This window comes from Festucalex cinctus, chromosome 12, assembly GCF_051991245.1.
Source record: "Festucalex cinctus isolate MCC-2025b chromosome 12, RoL_Fcin_1.0, whole genome shotgun sequence".
NCBI lineage: Eukaryota > Metazoa > Chordata > Actinopteri > Syngnathiformes > Syngnathidae > Festucalex > Festucalex cinctus.
The window spans coordinates 16,430,293-16,447,025 of NC_135422.1; the positions used below are offsets into that span (position 1 = coordinate 16,430,293).

Below are 16,733 nucleotides of genomic sequence, written 5' to 3' on the forward strand. Positions count from 1 at the left end.
ACTATGGTACAAAAATATCACCCTGGTATGAAATGACTTCAGACATGTTCCACTGACCGGAGGCGCAGACAATGCAAAAAACGACAACAAAAAAAACCTACATAAATAAACACAGAAAATTGAACTAAGGGCCTGAGACAGACTCACAATACGCTGTGTGCCGTCCCTGTGCCGTGCCATTAACTCCGGCGGGACGCCGCCGTACTGTCACCACGCCGCTAATAAAGAAGAAGACGAGGGGGTTGAAGAAACCAAAAACAACAAAGCTTTGAGCTGTTTGCAGTTAAGTGGCGAGCTTGGCGCAAACTGTCACTTGGCCTGAGTTTTGGGGTCCGCCACCCTACCAACCCCTCCCCTTCCACCCCCTGGGCGCTTACTGGGCTGTGGAGCAAATCCCCTCATCATCTGAAAGAAAATGTGAAAGGCAGCAGGCTTGTAAAGCCTCATTAGGCTTAGTAACTCATAGCACTGCACAGCACTGTGTGTGTTACATGTAGATATGCAACAGTGTGCCAACGCACACATGCGTGCGTGCGTGCGTGCGTGACTACCTCACAGCCACAATGAGAGTCTTTTTCTGCGGGGGTCTACGGATTAAAATGTCATTTCATTCAAGGGATTTCTCCCCCCCCCCCACTAATAATTTTCATTTTACTAGTGAAGGGATGTCATTAAAAAGCCTATAATAATAATAAAAGAATGGAGGAAATGGAGGGACACGCGCAAGAGGAAAAGCAGTTCCCAGATTCATGATAAAAGTCCTAATTATTACATTCAAATAAATGAGATGTGCGAAAGGTGTCCGGTTAAACCAGAGGTGGGGAGTCATTTCAATTTTAATCGCATCTAGAGTCATACTATGCAAAACGTACTCCCCCCCCATCTTTGCAAAATGGCAAGATACGGCCCATTGTTACCATGCGTGATGCGGAGACCATATTTCATGCAGTTGTTATGCAAGGCAGCTTTATTTATAGAGCACATTTCATACACAAGGAAACTCAATGTGCTACACATAATTTAAATATTACAACATTTAAAGTCTCTATTCCACTGAGGGGCCAACATACGAGCCTATGCAAGTGCTTGTAACCTTGAACGAACCCTGATGAGAAATCAACATTTGCAAAACGTTCACCAACAGTTTTAATGATTTTCTTGTCGCAAGGAAATTTTGAAAACTGTTGGCGATTTATTATTTAAAAAAAATAAAAAATTCTCATAAGAATTGCGATTCTCATTTAGTATGATTCAAAATCGATTTTAAATGTCCCGAAATCGATTTTATTTGAATTATTTCATACCGTCTTGCGCTTGTTTGTGTGCGCGCATCTTTATTTTTACTGCTCATGTTGTACACAATTTGGCCACTTGGGGGCAGTGTGGTTCTGCATGTTGTGATACATTTAAGTTGTGCCACATTAGAGAGAAGAAGGAAAAAGTCACCATCAAGTTATTCCAATAAAAGTCGTTTTTTTGCAGCATAGGAAGAGCATATGTTGGTGAGTATTATTATAAGATGCTTCTCTGTATACATTCTTGAAGCGTTTGGTATGAATAGCCGTTCTTTTGAGTGATAAAAGTGCCGCGAGTAGCACACTAATTAGCATTAGCGAGTTAGACTGGAGTAGATCAGGATTATTGTGCATCTATAAATTGAAGCAGAAATCAGCCAATCAAATAATTTTGAATCGAAAATCGATTCTGAATTGAAACACACACCCAAAAACCGGAATCAAACCGAAAGACAGCCAAAGATTCCCACCCCTAGTAAATGCGTATCAGTTGAAGACGGTGTTGATGTTTGACGATCATGTTGAGGATTCTCTGAAAGTGAAAAATTTGTTGTTTCACCAATCGACATGAAATTGGGTGGATGTGTCTTAAGGACCCAGTTTTGAAATTGAAAAGGAAGTCTGCCATTTTGGTTTGAAGTGGCCATATTGGAATTTCAAGGCTCATTCTTTGACAAACTCCTTCTAGGAAATTCACTCAATTGAGAAAAAGAATACGAGACAGATGGCAGATCTAAATTGTCAAGCTTTTTGTGTAAGCCATTTAACATAGGCGGAGCAAGGCAAAGCCCCCTGACACCACTTTCAAGGAGTGACAAAATGTGTTGACAAAAACTATTATAAGACTGGCGCACCTTGACGCTTGTCCAATTAAGCCACCATATGCATTTGTAACATGAAGCGTTGAATATTTCAGTGTTTTTGGAGAATACAAATTCAGTAACTAATCATGCATTTCAAACAAACTGTCAAAGGTTCTTGTTGAGAACTTGTGCACTTTTGACATCAGTGTTGTAGTGGTGAAATATTTTGAAGTAGTGATAGACTGATATGTCTTTCTAAGGTCGATACAATACCAATTTTTAGTAGGAAAGGATGTAATTAACCAATATTTGGACATAAATTTATTTGATTGATTGGGTTTTATTGAACATATAAACACAACACAAGAATAAAATACAAGTTTGTAGTTAAAAAAAAAAAAGAGAAAAATAAATTGTCAATAGTATTGTAATTTACATGTTTAAAAATACGAAGAAGTACAAAAACCTCTCGTCCTACTCCCTAATGTATCTATAATAATAATAATAATAATAATAATAATAACCTAAAGTTGTTCTTACTAACATAAAAGTTAAACAACAACAAAATAACCAAAACATGTTTATCTTAAGTGCACAGATATATTAGTATGAGTTCTAAGTCCTTATCCATTACATATACGCAAAGAAGAGAGAGCGAAAGAAAAGCCCTACATAAACACTAAATTGGGCACACATACATACATGCACATAATAAGTACATACACATGCAAGTACACATACACACAAATTTATTTACATTTATACCCGGTTTACATATTTTTCGATCATTATCTTTATAAACCTTTTTTTATGTACAGTAATTGACTCACATTTTTTTCAGTTCAATTTCATAACTATTCCACAAATTAGCCCATTTAACAGAAACACACATTTGCTTTAGGTTTGTCCTTATTGGTTTTTATAGTCACGTAACGTAACCCATAGCAACGGCCCTCTTTGATTTTGAATAACTTCTGAATACTGTGGCAAAGGTAGTTATTGTATACTTTGTACATTAATTGAGCCTTTTTAAATTCGACAAGGTCATAGAATTTGAGAGTATTTAATTTAATGAATAACAGATTTGTTGTTTCTATATGATGTGAGTGATTAATTATTCGTATTTGCAGTAAAACAGAAAATATTAGCGTCAGGAATAAGAAAACTGTTGAAATGCCATTGAACATGCTAAAAGTTCATTTTAATAAGTTTACTTTCGCCTCGAACGCTTTCAGGTCGGAATTGGGAAAAACCAACTCGGATATATCCGACTATCCTCGAATGTAGCATAAGTACACGAGTCAGATAAAGTTACCATATTTTCCTGGAACGACAGCATTTTCGTGACCTGATTTTGGCCTCTGTCCAGGACCTGCTCTCTTCTCCTCTGCTGGAGAAGACACGCTGGCAGTGGCTGCACAAGCACCCCCCAGTCCGTCAGTTGCCCACCCTTAGTTCATATCATAAAACCACAGCCTGAATTATTAATAAGACATCCTCACTGAAAGGATATTTACCATGTAGCGCACAAACAACAGTCGCAAGCCAACGAGCCACAAAGGCAAAAAATAATAGGCGCGGTATAGCGAATTAAGACTGTGAAATGAAGCCTTGTGAAGATTTCCAAGGGTGTATTTCAATAGTATTAAGTGCGCGTGTGGGCGTAAGGAGACGGTAAAGAACACATCCTCGCCGGTAAAATAATGAATTCTCGCCACAGCGGCCTCCTTGCTTAATCACATTTCGCAAATCAGGAAGAAGCCTTTCCCGCCCTCCCTCCATCTCGTCGCGCTCTCGCCGCCGCTGAAATGATTTTAGCGATATCATCGGCGAGTCAAAAGGTGCTCGGCGAGGCCGCGCGATTGCAAAGATTTTCTTTTTTTCCCCCCACCATTTAAAGCGACACTCGCGCCGTTTACACACCAGCTGGGAAGGTCGATGCGAAACACGGTTTCATTCACTTGGGGGGATTGAATAGAGGTTACATTAGCTTCGACTTCAAATAGCATCACGTTGCTCAAGTGGGAATTTCCAAGGCCTTCTTCTCCCCCATCCTCACTTTTTAACACTGGCACTGGCGTCCTCCGTGTCAAAAGATAGACAGCAGAGATTTACAGTTGGGGGTCACACACTGCTTCTAATTAGCTTAAGTAGAACGGGAGGGGATAAAGCACTAGCGGGCCCGACTGCAGCGTCACACAGACTGAGAAGAGACAAGCATCTTTTTGCTCTGCAACCTCTCCGTCCTTTTCTGCCTTTGTCCCGGTTTGACATTAACGAGAAGTCTGCGTGGCCGATTCCCGATAACGCCTCGGAGAGTGATAGTGGAACGAAACAACATAAATAACTCCGAATCTGACGCAAGGCTCTTCAACATGCAAAAATTCCAGCTCCATTCAATCCAGCCTTGGTGTCTTTACAGATAAGATCACACACACCGTCAAAGATGTGGGGGTCGTTTTTGGATTCCGATTTTACTTTCACAACCAAGGTTATTATAGGTTTGCATTCATTCATTTATTTATTTATTTCTCAGGGGTGCTTTGTTGGTTTTATTGGGCTTCATTTTTTTTTTCAAAAATGGTTAATTTTAGTTATTAAGTATTTGTTTCCATTTTTGTGTGTGCGTTATTTAGGGATAGACCGATTATCGGCATTAGTGCCAATATTTGGCCTTTTGGCAAGTATCGGCATCGGCCTTTTGACAAATCTGAAGGCCAATTTGTCATGACTGGGTTAAGTTAAGTTTGGGTCATGCAAGGGTTATGTTTGGGTCACGACCGTGAGGTCAACAAGTGTCTGTTTTGAACTGATGTAACCGGCGTCTAGTTTCAACTGGTCTTAACCTATGTGATGTCAGGAGCTATGTGATGTCAAAAGTCTTTAATCTCTTTATCTGGTCAACAGCCAATCAGATAATTCCATGTCAGTCGTGTTACCCACATGTCAAGCCACAACCAATCAGATTGATTCACTGTCTATATAAGCTGTCTGAGAAATGTGTGCGTTTGTCGGATTATGACCACTGTTCCTCTGTGCATCTCCGCAGCCGAAGGGGGCTTGGCGTGTTGTGATTCCCGATGCATTCTTGTTGTTTCTGGTCAAATCAAGTTAGTTCCGCACCTTTATGCGAATAAAGTGTTAAAACTCTTAATTGTGTCTGCGTTTTGGGATCCAACCTCAGAACGTAACACAATTAAGCTGGTATCTCACCAAGCAGTGAATGCTTGCGAACGTAGCAAATTTAGGGTTTTCATCAGGATTTGTAAGATGTTCATAGACAGTTTTACTTGTCACAAAAAGACATTTCGAACACATTCAGACAATTTTTCACCATCTGCAACCTTTTACAAACCCTGTCACTCTGTGAGATACAGGAACCTTTTCATTTCTGGATTTATTTCAATTTCCACTTTAATAAAAAAAAAAAAAAAAAAAAAAAAAAAAATGATGCTGACACAGGGAACTCCCTACATATTTTATTTTGTAAAATTAAAAAGAAGAGTTGATTTCAGTCAGGTTGATTTCCATTTGTGCAGTTCTAGTATCCTCTAGTGGCTAGTTTATTAGCGCAATTTAATTTTCATTAGGGATGTTTTGGCCTTCTATGTTTAAAATCTATGCTAATTGTCAGATGAAGGGGAACCTAATTTGCTTGTGAAGCAATCAATGTGTGCTTGTATATATATATATATATATATATATATATATATATATATATATATATATATATATATATATATATATATATGCCCCCACAATATCGTGATAATTATCATATCGTGATAATATTGTATCGTGACGTTTGGATATCGTTACATCCCTACTGATGATCCTCGAAGCTGCAAGTTTTGTATTTTTTTTTTTTTTTAACAAAGCTATTTTCTTTGTATTTTTAAAATTAAAAAATAAATTAATTAAAAAATAAATAATATACATGTATTTATATATATAAATTTTTTGAATTTTGACACCAATATTTTATCATCTTTTACTGCAAATTAATATTGGCTTGAAATATCAGTCATCTGCCCTGGAAAAACCATATCGGTCTATCAACTACTATTACTTGTGTGCAAGATTTAAAACGGTATTAGATATTTAGCCATGACCAGCAACTCTCCTGCTAGCGTTATTTTGCCGTGAACAGCTCTTATTGGTCAATCACCGGGACTGGACTTTTCAGTTTTTGCAACCGTATAGGCTGTTATCGGCATTGCTGGTCTAACCTTAATAACTCTCAGAGCAAACTTATCAGGCATTAGGGCACACTTTGTGTCTTTTTGAAATGCAGAAATCGTATCTTTTACTTCTTTAAATATGGAAAGTTCAATAACTGTCCAATTCTTCAATACACAAGTGAAAAAAACTGGCTCCTGACTCCCGACTAGCTGCAAGAAATTGTAGTTCAAAAGAAAAAGATGTAGATAGTAGCACACATTCACTAGCACAGATTACTTTTTTTTTTCTTTTTTTTTTTTTTAAGTGGACATGCAAACCATTGCGCCTCCATTTGACCCACAGGGCAGTGCGAACGGCGGCTAATCACACAGCGAGAGAGGGTAGTAGCGCCCAGTGGGTTTGCTGAAGCGAGGCTCCCCATTGTTGTTGCCTTATGATTGAACACATACACGGAGGACACAAATGTAATCCCATTTTACAATCTCGAGGATTCTCGCGGCGGGAGGAGTTTGGAGCGGGAAAACAAAACAATCCCGTCTGCCAAAAATCTGCTCCATCACAGATGGGTCCAAAAACGAAGAGACGTTTGTTTTTTGTTTTTTTGTTTTTTTCTTTTTGGACGAGGAGAGGATCCCCCAGGAGTTATGGAAAATCTGGAAATTGTATTTTTCTGTGTGTGTGTGTGTGTGTGCGCAAGAGCGCAGTGCATGTTTTTCAGGTGTTGGTCCCCACAGTGCCACTCTGGAGGCTTCTCTTGTTTAAATGTGGACTTGTTAAGCATGTTGAAGCACATGGGATCACTGGTAAATTCTATCCATGGCAAGATGCCAGGAATGATGGTGCCATTCATTTTAATGTTGAAGCAACCCGGTTAATTTTAAACAATAACCCACATAAATTGATCTGTATTACAACCAACTAATACATCTTTGGTCCTTTATGTGAGGCTTACACTAAAATAAAGGCAAATGAACACTGAATTAATGTGAAAGATCAACTTTAGCATGTTAACGACCTTAACTTAAAACACTTTTAGTCTTAACCCCCCTGTTACTGTATGCTTCTGCAGCAACTTTCAAAGAAGATCTGAAAGAAATGCAAGCCAAATGGGCTGACATGCAATCTGTTGCAATGGATAGGTTGAAATGGAGTCAACTTGCTGCCCAATGCGCCAACGACACTTGAAGGACGAAAGTAAGGCTACTGTATGTTGTGGGTCAAAATGACCCACTTTTCAAGTTAAAGAATAAATATTAGTTTTTCACCAACTTGGCACCAACAGATGATGTTCATTTCGATATATATGCAATGCAAACTTTTTCGAAGAATGTTTCTCTGGATATTTTCAGAATATTCAGTATGTACTGGGTCAAATTAACCCTGTAGGTTTTTTTTGCTATGAATCTTCATCTTCACATAAGGCGATAAGAAAGTGAAATGAAAACGGTTAATAATGAGCTAAAACAATGTTTATTGTGTTGGTTTTGGAATGTTAAACATTCCGGGTCAAATTGACCCATTTTAAGAGTGAGTTACTTCTTATTCTAAAAATGCAGTATTAATGAGAATATCACTAGCGGAGGGCACAAAAAAGAACCAATTTTGAATAGCTGCGCCAAACTGCTTGGTTCAGCAAGTGTATTCGCAACTATTATGTTGGAATGACTATGGAAATGAGCACTAGGCAGGATGATTTTTATTATTATTTTGTTTTTGGCAATTTGACATCTCCGTTTGAGAAAATGTACCTGCTGCAATGCACTCTAAGAAAAACGCCAAGTTGTGTATGTGGACATGCAGACATGCTGTGCAACACTTTGCCACAAAAAAAAAAAAATGCAGAAAAGCCAGGCTAAAAAAAGGCTGATGCATACAGAAAGTGAAAGAGTGATGGTTGTTTCTTTTGCCCTGTGGCTGTATGCCAGAATCCCGCAGAGCTCAAAGTCCTCCTTGCAGCTGGAGGAAGCTCTCAGCTGTGTCCTGGCTCACCCTTTTGCTCATCTCGCACCTCCCACCTCTCTCGCTTGCGTGCTCGCCAAGAGACCTCATCGTCGCGTTGGGGTGACCGTTATTGAAATCAGATACCACTAAAGTTCATCTTTTGACGTTCTCATTCCTCTGGATGTCATCTTGGGCTGCCTCTTCCTTGTAGAGTGTGTGTATATATAAAAACATCGCCAACTCGCAACTGCAACGCAGCTAAACTGATTGCAGGTTTCCAAAAACGTTCAGATTCCTGTAAAAATTTTAAATACAGCCATATTTCCTTTGCAATATCCAAAATTTTATTTTTGGTTAATTTTGCAACAGTAGGCTAAAAATGAACATTTTGCTAATAGGCTAACAAATTCGGGCTGACCGATATGTTGTTTTGTTTTGTTTTTTGCAGCCGATACCGATTCTTATTAGCCTGATATTACATATCCATCTGGTATTTGGTCGGGAAAAGGCGGGACCTTCTGTACAATAATTTGAGCTGATTCAACGATGCAACATTCTACACGTTTGTTTTAACCAATCACAGCCACAGGTGAAAATTTCGTATTCGTTCTTACCGAAGGTGTGTGTGGGGGGGGGGGGGCACGAACATCTTACCAGCTAGAAATGCACCAAGCGCCTCTCACTGTTCAATATTCAACAAGGAAACAGTGAGTCATGCTGCGAGAATTGCATTAATTGTAGCGTCCATTCGTCCATGTTAGATTTGTTTGTTAGCTCCGGCATTGGTGCTGGCTTCCTGGTTTCGTCACAGTTGCATATCCCGCCCCCCAAACACAATGTCACTCTGTGATTGGTCCAAACCACTCGCGACTATCTGCGGGAGCGGTACAAGATGTATTCTCCGGAGTTTGTGAACTCACAAATACCACAAGAATTCATCTCATGAGAGCAAGGTTAGATTCTTATATTTAGCAGAATAAAGTTCCAATAACCAATTCTTCAGGCGATAAAAATATATAATAAATTTTTTTGGGGATCTCTTATGACAACAAAGGAAAAAAATTGCCTTTTTTTTCTTGAATCGCATCTTTGTTTTATGTTTAGCCATTTTGACTCAGTGTTTTTTTTTTTTTTTTTAAAGTTAACAAGGTTTCCCCCTGAAAACTTACTAAGCCTGGTGGTTCAGGATGGACTGGGAACAAAATTCTGCCCAGGGTGAGGTGCGGACGACAAACAGCAAACGCTACGTTTATCTTGGTCAGGCCAAGAAATGCCAGACAGACCACCAGACTAATAAAGCGCGAGGGGAAACACTGAAGTAGAATGAAGTGGACTGTAACAACCTTTGAGGATGGAAAAATGTCATCAAATTTGAAAATCTGACATATTAATGAAACAGTTTACATTTTGATCTCATTTCAGTCAGTCATTCCCAAACGGAATAAATTCTGATTTTGGGTTTTGTATCACTGGTGGTACACATGCTCCCTCTAGTGGTATGCAAAACAATCATTGAATTTAAATATTCAAAATGTACAAATTATAATAATTTAATCAGACAAAGTACATTTAAGTACGATTTAAATGTATTTAACTTAATTACAGTGCATTTGCTTTTAACCTTTTACAATGTTTATTAATTTAGGTGCAGTTTTTAGCTAGCTCTGAATTTTGTTTGAATTCTGAGGCCTATTTTGTTTCCAGAAAATTCCAGTTCGCCATTTACAGTGTATCCTAAGCATAAAATGTGTGTATGGAGCAGGCCACACACACACACACACATGCATTCGCACACACCCATCGCACCGCACGGCACAAACACATAAATACTGGTCCACACACGGCGACAGGAAGCAGGCGCCGCGCGACTCGGCAGCGTCAATCTATCCGCGACTCAGCTGTTGGGAGTGATTCACTCGGAGAGGAAGCTAAACACCTCATCTCGCTCGCACACGCACACACACACGACTATGCAGAGGCAGCTTGAAGGAATAATAAGAATAGCGTAAATAAAAAGGGTTTTGCTGGAGGGGCTTGAGAGTCGAATGCAAAGTGAAGGTATATTAAACATGCATGCGGCGGTAGGGGCCTGCGGGTTCACCAGCAATGAAAGGGCACAGAGGTTGAACTCTGAAGTTTGAAAACAGTCTTTCCCAACCTTTATTGACACGTCAATTGCACCTACTGCCATCTAGTGGTCGAGTATTTACTGTACTGTACCGTGCTGTCACTATTGAATATTTTTAGAATCGGATAGTCTATTAATCAATTAAATTAGATACATTTTTAGTTTGCATTAAAGGGTATTATCATTTTTCCCACTGATTAACCAATGACTGTTGCTTATTTTGTATCGTCTAGTGATTTAAAAATAAATAAATAAATAATTGAACTCACCAACCTTTTTTGAAACTGATTTCAGGGTTTCCCCCCAGTATTTTATAAGCCCGGAGGGGCTTTTCTTGATGAGCACCCTTCCCTCCCACCATTGATGAACGAATAGTAAACTCTGGATATCGGTCGGTAGTTGCTACGCTTGTCGTTCGTCATCCGCACCCCCCCACCCCTATTGAGTATTTTCCTGGCCCGATTTTGGTTCCCAGTCGTGACCACCAGGCTGAGCAAAATTTCCAGGGGAAACCCCGTGATTCTGTTAACGGTTTGGTCATTTAGTAAAAACTAAATGTCAGCAAATGTAAAAAAAACAAAAAACAAAAAAAAACAAAAAAAAACTAATCAGTAAGCTTGGATGACAGACTGCAGAAAAATCAGTAAATAATTCTGATGAGAAGCTGGAATTAGAGGCAATTTTAAGTTACATACAATAACTCGATTATTAAACTAATCGATTACTTTGATAATCCATTACTTGTTGATTAATCAATTAAGTCTGACAGCTCTAAAAGGTAGTACATTATTATTTTCAGATCAAGTGGATCATTTCCTGTGGAACACCTGATGATTTCTATTAAAAGTCCTTTGGGGGGGGATATTGATGTCCGGATGCATTCAATGTGCTCATTTGTGTTGCAAATTCCTTTAACACTCCAGTGCATTGATTTCACAGACATTTACTGCACTTTTGTGAGATAGCCAGCCTTTAAAAACAGCAACAACAGTTTGGAGGAGAGGTGCAGCAATACAAACACTACACGCATACACGCACGCACCTTCGTGACAAGGGGCTCGGTGTCCTCCAGGATGGAGATGAAGGGGGTCTCCAGGAAAGCGGAGAGGAACTCCACCTGGACCAGCTCCTCGCTGGAGCGCGGGAAGGCGATCACGGCGGTCACCCCGCGTACCACCAGCTCCTGGCAGGCGCACCGGGACAGCGACGCCGGCTCCCACCCGGCCGGGGAGCGAGCCACCACCTCCAGGCTCAGGTTGTAGGGCAGCAGCGGAAGGCTGCCGGTGGCTGAGGTGGCGGTGGAGCCGGCGGAGGAGTCCGAGGTGGTGGCGGCGGAGGCGGAGGCGCTCTGGTGCCGGAGGCTAGCTAGGGCGCGGTTGAGCGCGTTCTGTATCCGGGCCGGCTGGCGGGCGGGCAGCAGCGCGCCGAGGCGCACGGTGTGTCCGATCCGGGCGAGGACGTGGCACGACGGCGGCGGCAGCAGGCACGGCTCCGGCGACGAGAGGGCGCCCGACAGCAGCAGCAGCAGGGGGAGGAGGAGGCGCGGGGGTCTCCCGGGGGCGGCGAGGCGGTGGGTCCAGGGTCCGGAGAGGGGCACCATGCTGCAGCTCCGACACGCGACGCAGGAGGACTGGGCTCCACTCTGCGGGAGATGGCATAGCTCCCCCTTGGCTCCCGGCTCCACCGCTTCGCCGGGACTTGATGCTGCTTCTTTTCCCACCCCTTGCTTCCTTACTTCAATCTTCCACACTCTTGTCTATCCTGCGTCGTACCTCCGTAAAGTTCTTCAAACGAACAGGGGGTGAAAAACAGACTCGAAGCTCGGAGCAGCCCGGCTCTTTTTCTGCTTGTCTGCTGGAGTCAGGCACACCAACTGCGTGCGTGCGCGCGCATGTGTGCGAGTGCGAGTGCGTGTGTGTCCTCCCGCCCGCCAATAATGTAACCTCTCTCCGAGGCTGCCTCTTGTTGAATTTTAATGGCAAATTCGGCGGGTAACAGAAGGGGATTGTTCATTCACAACCTTCACGCAGCCCCTCCTACGGAAATTGAAAGACATCACTCACCTAATGCAGTAGTGAAGTAAGGTACACTAACAAATCGCAAAATCGAGATGTCCACAAAAGGACCAGACTTTTTTTTTTGTGCTGAAAGTTGATTATGTGATGACATTATTGTGTTATGGTTTTGGTTTTGTCACCTGTGGTTGGTTCGGTTCGGGTTTTGTTGCTTTTGTTGGGGTTCTAGTTTTGAGTTTATGTTTCTGTTTTACGGTTTGTCTCCCCTGGTCTCGTTATTGTTAACCTTGTCCACCTGCGTGTGTCTTCTCTTCCCAGTGTTTCTACCAATCAGCTTCCCCTGCCACTTGCGTCTTGCCCAGCTGTGTCTAGTCATTGTCAATTAGTGTGTGTATTTAGTCACCTGTTTTCCGTTCAGTTCTTGTTGGTTCATTGTTGGTATTTTCCTCCCTGAGTTACTTCTCCTGTCCTGTGCGCTGCCCTAGCTTCCCTTGTTCGTCTGCCCGGAGTTTATTTGTATTTTGATCTGTTCTTTTTTTTTTTTGTCTCCTGCTCTTAGTTTATATCCTTGAAAATAAAATCCCCTTTTTGTTCTTAACACCTGTAAGCCTGCCTCACTTCCCTGCTTCCTGCACTTGGGTCATCGTCCACACCTCTACCTGCACCTGACACATTGAGGGACAGTCTAAAACGCTTAATGTCAGGAAAAACTCTGATCAAACATCACCAAAATTTATGTCATGCCCACTTCATTCAACCTCTGCAAATACTGTATTAGAATCATTGCCACAAATATTTTATATAGGGATGTCAAAATGAATGAGTTAATTTCAAGTTCCTGTCACACCACTCATTTTTTTAACCCGCTATTTATGACCACCCCTTATAATCCTGTACTGGGGGAATTCCAGTCGCAAAGCAACATCCACATCAAAATTTAATAGTAATACATTTAATAATAATGCATATATTTGTGGTGACTGGGGTTAAGTTGCATTTTAAAATTTTAAAAATGTGCAGAAATTCACAAGTTTTACTTCAGGTTAAATATTAGATTGCTCTTAATATGAAAAGAAAAATGCACTGAGCTGTCACCAATGTCTTACAAATGCAATTATGCCATCTAGTAAGAAAATGACCACACAAATCAATATCACTCTTTTTACAGTACAGTACATTGTTTTTAATTTTAACTGAATTTTATGAATTATGAAATTACTGTATCAATGACTAAAAGATGCAGCCATATTTTTTTTGATTAGTTTAACATTTTTTCCCACTTTTAAGTATGAACTTGGAAAAAATATTGTATTGTACATTTAGAACAGATATAAAATTTGCAATTAATCCTGAGTTAACTATTGAAGTCGTGATTAATTATGATTAAAAATTTTAATCGCCTGACACCCCTAATTTTATACTATGGATGTTGTGCATTTTCCTCTTTAGAGCAAAAGCTTAACATCATTTGATAACAGAAAAACTCTGATCAAACCTCACCAAAATGTATGTAGGCATCTACTTATGTCCACTTCAACCTCCGAAAATAGCTCAACAATCGCCCAATATTGTTTCAAATCCACAGAACAAACTTAACGTTGATTAATGTCCAAAAACTGCTATCAATTTTTTACAAAAATGTATGTGAAGATCTCTACTTATGCCCAATTCAGCCTCTGAAAATATCGCACCAATCGCCCCGATATTTTGGATTTTTATGGACATTCAGCTTTTCATCTCCATAGCAAAAGCTTCGCATCTCTTGATGTCCGAAATCAATCTTCACAGAAATATACGTGAACATCTCGACTTATGCCCACTTCAACCTCTGCAAATATCAGAGAAGTCGATAACCTTAATATTTTTTATTTTTTATTTTTGTACTTGTTAGTACAAGATAGTACACAATGCAGGCTCACCACAAAATAAGCATTTCCCTTTTTTAACATTTTTTATTTCACTTGTGTGTTTATTGTATTAGGCTAGACTTGCATATGATACCAATCTCAATTTTAGTAAAATATTTCCCCACACTTGTAGCTTACGCCTAACTTCCACACCAACGTCAGTGTCGTAAAGCGCCAAGTGTCGTGATGTTGGAGGCTGTTTTAATCGCACAACTTCCACGTTCTCGTTAGCACACGGTCGTCGTTGCCGCATGATTAGACGTAACATTTTTGTCCTCCTTCCTTGCCGCCTTCACCGCCGTCCCGCTGACACTGGAATGAATATTTGAAGACGGGCGGCAATTGGAGTAACCGAAGTCAGCCAGGCTTGCAAATATCCTCATCCACAACCTGATTTTTATTTTTTCATATTGCCCGGCCCGGGCAGACTTATGAAAACAGTCACCGTGTTAGCAGGACATTTCACTGCTCCACAATGTGACATTCTGTTCCAAAAACAAGTGATTAGCAATTAATTGATGGGCAAGCGTTAGACATCAGTGCAGAGTAGTGAAGTCGATTCGTCAACTAGTTGACTTCCATTTTCTACATTTAAAACAATCAAACATTCAGAACACATGTCTCAACTTTAGCTGCAATGATGATTGGGTTGACGTCTGGAGAGTGATTTGTCTAACTAGTCCTTTCACTGTGTTTTTGGTGGTGTGTTGTCATGTTTTTGAGCGGTTTTTTAAATTAATTACAGAGTCAGATTTTACTAATTTTTACACTGCTATGACAGTGCTTAAATAAGCGATGCATGAATTTTATTTTATTTGTATTTATTTATTTTATTTTCGGAATTCGGCATAATTCCACATATGCTACAATATGACATTTGCCTAATTTTTACACTTGTGACAGTTAAATTAAAGTGGTGTTCTCTGTATTAGTAATAGAGCGTTATGTTTTTTTGAAGGCCGATACCAATACAGATTGTTAGTAGTCAAGGAGCCCGATACCCGATATCTCAAGCCGATATTCATTTGCAATAAAAAAAGAAATCTTTTAAATTATATTGACAGATTTGTTTAAAAAATATATATATATATAAAACAAAAATTGCAGTGAGCTTCCATGGTCATTAGCATGTGTTAAGCTAAATTAAAATAATAATAATAATAATAATAATAATAATAATAAATAAATATATATATATATATATATATATATATATATATATATATATATATATATATATATATATATATATATATATATATATATATTAGGGGTGTTAAAAATTTATTCGACAATATATCGTGATACTACAGCTCGCAATTCTCGAATCGATTTTTAAACATCAATTTTTGATGGAAAAAATATTCAACAAAATGTCTTACTTAGGGTTAGGATTCACACCTTAAGCATGGAAGAATGTTATGGTCATGGAGCATTAAGCCTTAATATTTTATTTCAATGCTGTTTAAACATGAAACAGATTACAACCTGTTGGTTAAATACAGTGGCTCACAGTTATAAGACTGAAGTTTCAGATAAATAAATACATTTTCATACAAATCTTACAGTGTACATGCACACGTTTACTGAATTTTCTAAATTTGAGTAAAAAAAAATCACAACAATCGATTTACAAATTCGTATCGGGATTAATCGGTATCGAATCGAATCGTGACCTATGAATCGTGATACGAATCGAATCGTCAGGCACTAAGCAATTCACCCCCCTAATATATATATATGTATATATATATGTATATATATATATATATATATATATATATATATATATATATATATATATATATATATATATATATATATATATATATATATATATATATATATATATATGTATGTATGTACATCATACATATAGACATCCGGGATTGTCAGAATGAATACCACATAATACATTTAAAAAAAAAAAAAAAAATCGGCTGGGTGTCACCTCTGTAAGTTACAAGTTTTCATATTTGTCAGTCGCTACTTATCAATCCAGCTACTAAAAAGCCATTAAAGCTGCTAAAACGGCATCCAAAACAAAAGACTCTTCCCAAGGAGGCGAAGGCCGTATTTTCCTTGAGATGAAAATGAACTGTGTGTTTTAACTGGGCTCTCCTTTGCGAGATAACAGCCAGCGTTTAAGCACTTGCACGCCGCCCTGCCAGGCTGGCCGCCGTAATGCTGATAGCCGCTTGGCATGCCAAAATATTTTGCTGAGATTTATATTCCCACTTCGCTACTGGGCGTCTTTTTCTTTTCAGCACGCTGGACAGCGCCAGTTTGCAATAAAGCTGAGGTGGAGCGTGTGCATGCTAATTTGGGCCAGGGACAGCGCTGGCTGTGTGTGTGCGTGTGCGCGTGTGTCCTACCGAGTCATGAAAGTGGAACGTGAAGTGTGCACACAGCTGCTGGCGATTCTTGGGAGGTCCAAGTAAGAATATGAGACTTTCATCTGT

The 16,733-nt window shown here is 39.6% G+C and overlaps 1 protein-coding gene across 1 annotated transcript in view; it reads right to left on the reverse strand.

The window, feature by feature from the left end:
- Nucleotides 1–12,677, reverse strand: part of grin3ba (glutamate receptor, ionotropic, N-methyl-D-aspartate 3Ba) — a 124,102-nt gene extending 111,425 nt beyond the window's left edge. Inside the window, exons 1-2 of the mRNA XM_077537799.1 lie at nt 12,547–12,677; nt 11,392–12,385 (exon numbers count right to left, since the gene is read on the reverse strand). Of these exons, the coding sequence (XP_077393925.1) occupies nt 11,392–11,949 (558 nt within the window). The 5' untranslated portion in view covers nt 11,950–12,385; nt 12,547–12,677. The remainder of the gene's footprint in view (nt 1–11,391; nt 12,386–12,546) is intronic.
- Between the last annotated feature and the right edge of the window lie 4,056 nt (nt 12,678–16,733).